This window comes from Pteropus vampyrus, unplaced genomic scaffold (assembly GCF_000151845.1).
Source record: "Pteropus vampyrus isolate Shadow unplaced genomic scaffold, Pvam_2.0 Scaffold186, whole genome shotgun sequence".
Taxonomy (NCBI): Eukaryota; Metazoa; Chordata; class Mammalia; order Chiroptera; family Pteropodidae; genus Pteropus; species Pteropus vampyrus.
Window position 1 is genome coordinate 969,638 of NW_011888967.1, and position 6,000 is coordinate 975,637.

Below are 6,000 nucleotides of genomic sequence, written 5' to 3' on the forward strand. Positions count from 1 at the left end.
TTGGGAGCCAACATAAGGTTGCCAAATTTCTGTTTTGCCAATTAAGGATATTTTTAAACCTGTCACTTAGCGTCATCACTTCATTGAATGAAAACTGTTTTAACAGACACACACACACACATAAGTACCTGTGCACACACAAGCATATGCACAGGCACACACATTAGTAGCAGCTCCATGGAACTAGGAATGCTGCTTGCCTTTGCCTTTATTCATGGCTGGTGTGTACATGCACATACACAAGGAGTTCCCAGCGTACGATTATGTGTGCTGAGAAGACCATTGTTTGAAACTTGGAAAACTTTACTTCGCAAAACAAAATGATACCATTATAAATGATGACTAGGTTCCCACCTCACAGGGTAGATCTAGAATATCTTATTTTGGATATGAGTTAACTGAGGCCCCAGGAGGTTAAGCGATTTCCTTAAATAACATACAGCTGTGGCAGAGCCAAGACTAGAAGTGAATTATCGTGATAGCTACTTCAGTTCTCTTTTTATCACTAGGGGCTATAATACTATATTATAATTTTCACAATATTATATATACTATGATACTCAACATTACTAGTTAAATAGGCTTATGGAAAGATAGCTTTGGAAATTTACCACTATTTTAAAAAATGTTTCTATGGAAAAATGTAACCTGTAGCACAACTGAGAGATGCAAACCTGACTGTTATCACAGACACATTCCCTTTTTTCACACCCTGCCTCTACGAAACACCATGAGGATCACAATACAATGTGATCCTCAGAGGTGAATCTGCTTCCATCCTCCAGAAAATTATAATCATTAGGCTTTTCATATCAGTTTATAAATCTGTGTGCCTCTGAGTGTGTTTGTTTCCTCATCAGCACTCAACGTAAGAGTAAAATCGGGTCACTGACATGTTACCAGGGAGTAGTTTTTATCATAACCCTTAATTGGAATCATATTTACTGTTCTGTTGGCTTAGCATCCTCCCTTTGCTTTAATGAGAACTGTCACATGAAAATATTGATTGAGGCTGGGACCTTGCAGAGAAACAAGAGTGTGCAATCCACACAAACTTATAAAATTCAAATATATTATCTCTTTCAGAGATATTGTAATGGATGTATTAAACTAAGGAAGCTCTCAGTTCAAAGAATAAAGAGTCGAAGGTGACCACAGGGGTTATAAGACTCCAAACAATAAATTTGCTTATAGTTTTAAATTTGTAATCATTAGCCCACCCTCTCTAGTGAGTTGAGATACACACACACACACACACACACACACACACACACACACATATATGATACACTATGTATGAATATATGACTATGAGCATTATATATGAGTATTATATATATTATATATAGTATTATCTATTAAATATAAGTAACACACAGAGGATTTAGGAGATCAGTATCAAGGAAAGTGTTTTTGATTATGAAAAGTGGCAACATACTTGAGAACTTCAATTTTTTTCTCCATTTTCCAAGGCTTGCATTTGACAGTAGCAATCATTTGTCTTTGCTCATCTAACTCTGCCTTTAATCGTTCCAATTCCTCTTCATCAATTTCTTCTTCTTCTTCCCTTTAAAAGAAAAAAAAAACCTTAATAAAGTTATGTTTTGTTTGACTTCCAAACTTAAAGATACTCTACCTTGTGTACCAACTGGCTGTGCATAATAAGCACTGGAGCCTGTATCTGAACACTGATGCAGGATTTCTGGAATCATTATAACTTTAAACAACAGTGTTTACATTCTAATATCTTGAAACCAAGTTCTTTATATATACAGTCCATAGCCTCAAATTCTCAAAGCTATAAAATCTGTGGAAAGAATAATTATATATCTATCAAGATTTTTTTCTTTCTCTCTCTTTTGTTCCTTTGTACACTTTCCCCCACTAACTCAACATTTCATTTAAAAAACTTTATTTTTCAATAAGGACAGTAAATTAGAAGTGAAGATGTCTTTGAAGTGCCCTTGAAATGTTTAAGTTATCCCTGTCTCAAAAGAAAAATTAAAATAGGCAAAAATAAAAAATCTATTTCTCAAATGTACAAAGGTAACAATCTTTTAATTAGACTCAAAACTTCAATTGATAAAATTCGACTTGAATTATATTTGGTGGAAGTGAATCCTTTGAAGAGGCCTTCAAGAGAATTTAGTTTCTTACTGAGCAAATAAGATATAGCTTTTCTGTGTTCCTAGCATTGCAAAAATACTATAGGGTCCAGAACTCGAAGAAAATAAAATTAAGACATGAGCAACATAATTTTAAGTTAAGGAATGTAATGTCCTATTGTAGAGATTAATTTTTTTCATAATAGATGTTTTCCGTTATTAAGCTTTTGTCACTCAACTTTAAACTCACCTTTCTATACTTAATATTGCTATGCTGGGGCTGGAATTCTCGGGCACAGTTCTGCTCTGTCAGCTGGCTCAATACTAGATTGCCAATAGGTTGATACTAAGAAGGAACTTGGTCTTCCCTTTGGTCTTGTTTACTTCTTGGGGTGATGCTTCCTCCTTAACAATGTTTCTTCACCCCAGGAGCCTCCTTAACAATGTTTCTTCACCCCAGGAGCCTCCTTAACAATGTTTCTTCACCCCAGGAGCCTCAGGGCCTTCCACAGCTGCAGGTGACTCTAGTTTGCCAGTTTTTCCAACCCTGGCATTATCCCCTCTGCAGTGGTTTCAGCTCTGTGGTCTCTTCTTCATGTGTCTAAGTTCTGCTTTCGACCACTTTTCATTGTTCCTCTAGCCCTTGGGTGGTAGCCACTTCCTAAAGTTGCTATCACTAGGATACCTTTGTGTTCTCTTTTCACTTTTCCATTTACCTAGTTAACAACTTTTTATGATTTATTATTTATTAAACAGTTCCTTTGTTAAATGTTCTCTATTCAATTAACTGTTGAAATTTCTTTTTTCTAACTGGATTCCACAAAGAAATTGTAATCTGACTCAGAGTTAGTCAGAAACATATTCTGTTGTTCACAAGCTTATAATTAAACACAGTAGGAATATGGCAAAAACTTTTTTGAAAATTCCAGCTGAGAAACAGGACATAGCCATAGTTTTACAACCCATATAAAATGACTCTTCTCTTTCTTACCAGTCTACAGGTTTAATCATGTCATGATTATGGAAACAAAAATTCACAATAACCCTCCAAAATAACACTTGTTGACAGTTTGATGTTTTTGTCCAACTCAGGTATTTTTGCTTAAAACAGTAATCCTGACTCAAGAGAACTATAATGGTACACTCTAATAAAATACAACTCTGCTTGTCATTAGATTGTTTCTGTTTTATAAAATACTGTGGTGCTGTGCAATCATGATACAAAACATTTGAGGGTTTGTTTTTTTTTTAATTTGCCAATTACGATAATATGCCAGTTGGTTTGTCCTAGGCGGGAAAAATATATTTTAGTAAGAGTTATTGTTTTACTAAAAATTACTCAAAAATTATTTCAAAGTAGACATAGACTAAAACTAAACTATATAAATTTTGTTTTACTGAAATATTTACAGAAACCATAAAAAAATAAGAAAATATATGTCAAGAAACTGTCAAGAATAAATCCGAGTAGAAAATTAAAAAAAAAGATTTGAGATTAATAATTTAATTGCTTGATATTTTAAGTCTTTAACTTGCCCCTCTTCCAAATCACTTTGATATTTTAAGTCTTTAACTTGCCCCCCTTCCAAAATAATTCAAAATATTTACATTTAAGTACCTTAAAGCTTTACATTACTGAGCATCCATTAAGACTCATATATAAAATAGTATCTCATTTAATCCAGCAGCATCAAAGAATGAAAGAATCATCTATTCAGTATAGATTTGCCACATAATAAAAGCTTATCTCTTTACATGCCAAGTTTTAGAAACAACTTAATGGAACCCTTACTCACACTATTCATATCCTTTTCTGCTATCATAAATCCAGTACTTTATATGTTTAGCTTATCCTATGATTTCTTCAAAAATCATAAGAAATGTTTTCAATAACTCCTTTTCCGATTATCTCTATGAGAATAGTTTTCTCTTCTCTAAGACTCCAAACCACTTTGTACTTCTCTGGCACGCGGATGCTGTCCTGTTTCAAAATAATGTGGGTCTAAGTGGCCTCTTCCTTATTTATTTTATGGATTTCTAAAGAATGCAAGCAATTTCATATTCATATCCATGTATTCTAAAGGCATTAGCAAATTATCTTCCACAGAAGTGGAGCTGGATAAATATTTACTGAATAAGTGTTTATATACAGAATTTTTCTGGATGATAGGGTTATCATCATAAACCCAGTGCTTGACGTACACTAAACTATAACAATGTCTTCTAAGATTAGCATGGTATGGAAAGACATTTACTCCTATACTAAATAATCCCAGACTGGTATATGTTTAAAGTCTTTGTTGTTAATTGCTGATTGATCCAGGTGGATCACACTGTGCTACAAAGAATGTTTATTTTTGGATATGTTACATTCAAATATGCAGGTAATGAAAATATTACTTGCCAGTATTACAGGGAAACTGCTTTTCTAGGAAGCACTCAAAGAAAGTGTTAATCATATTAAAAAGATATAGCACAGGCATACTTTATCTTTCAAAATTTAGGGCTAATCTGTGCAAGAATGGCTTTCTATTTTAAGTCTGATTTATTTAAACAACAGTTGTTAGGAAAAAGGAGGCATAATGTGCTGAATTTTTCACTGCTAGGAACATATTACTTATTCACTTAAAACTAGGTCAAGAAAAGCCTATAATATTATTAGAAATACTCCAAAATGTCTAACAAGGCAGTTCTTTTAAACCATCTCCAAAGATTGTTAGAATTAAAACCTTGGTTTTGGTTGATTTCAAACGTTTTGTCAGCTCAAGGAAAATTCCCTAAGGGGTTTCACGTGAACATTTAAATTCAAAAAGACCATGAATTAATTAACCTAAATAAACGTGCTCTGATTTGCCTACTAATCTTTCTGGAAATATATTTGCTAAAGCATTTTCTTTAAAAAAAAAAAAAAAGATGCTTTTCTTCGAAATGAACAATAGAAAATGGACTCCAAATTAGAGATCAAAACTATTACTCATTACAAATAATTTATAATACTATTTAGAATAGTTGCACAAATTGTGGCAGTAATGCTATAATTTGCAAAATCTATGGAGACAAATTTCATCTTACACAAGTTTGGCTCTGTGAAGGAAGGGGGAGGTAGGGATGCAGGGGTGCTTGTGTGTTTCTCAGAATCAGGAGGAGAGTGGGACCAGCTAAGGACAGACATTGTCCAAGGGACAAAATTCCATTCAGCAACAGGGCCCAAAACCTAGCTGAATCATACAGTCCTATTCCTAGAGGTTGAACAGTTGGCATGAGGGCCTTAAGCAGACTAAGAATGCAGAAAAATTCCCACCCAACTCAACTTTTTAAAAGAACCTCTCTAAGGGATAAGTGGAAAGGAAAGGCAAATTCTAGAACACAACCTATATTATGCATATGTCTATTGGTGATGTTTTCTCAAAGAACTGCTCTTAAATACATGAGCTTTGCTAATAGGAAATATTATTAAATACTAATAGTAATAATAAAAAGTTATTAGTAATCACAAAAAGACATGGAACTTAAAGTTGTGTTGCATTTTATGTTTAAAAGAAACAAAGCATAAAGGGAATTTGGACATAAAAGATACCTTCCCACATTTTCATGTACAAAAATCAGTTTCTCTATTGAAACCCTACTCCTTCTTCCCCGCCCTGGAGATTAGAGGCTACCTGTAGCTATGGTGAGAGACTGTGGTCCTGCCCACCAGCCTGGGGCACAAGGCCATTCCTCTCACAGAAATGAGAAAGGATTGGGGGTGGGGAGTGGGGGTCCCTGGAAGCTGGGAAGATGCTTCAAAGTGAGCAACATGTTTGCTATATTTATCCTTGACAATGAAGGGGCTTCCCAGAGAACCAGTACTTTAGTTGGAAAACCATTAAATTTTTCCATGGAATATTTTTTCATT

The 6,000-nt window shown here is 34.1% G+C and overlaps 1 protein-coding gene across 1 annotated transcript in view; it reads right to left on the reverse strand.

Annotated features, from left to right (window-relative positions):
* TMC1 (transmembrane channel like 1) overlaps positions 1–6,000 on the reverse strand; it is a 128,963-nt gene that overhangs the window by 86,113 nt on the left and 36,850 nt on the right. The window contains exon 4 of the mRNA XM_011371262.2: positions 1,439–1,567. Coding sequence (XP_011369564.1) covers positions 1,439–1,567 — 129 coding nt within the window. The remainder of the gene's footprint in view (positions 1–1,438; positions 1,568–6,000) is intronic.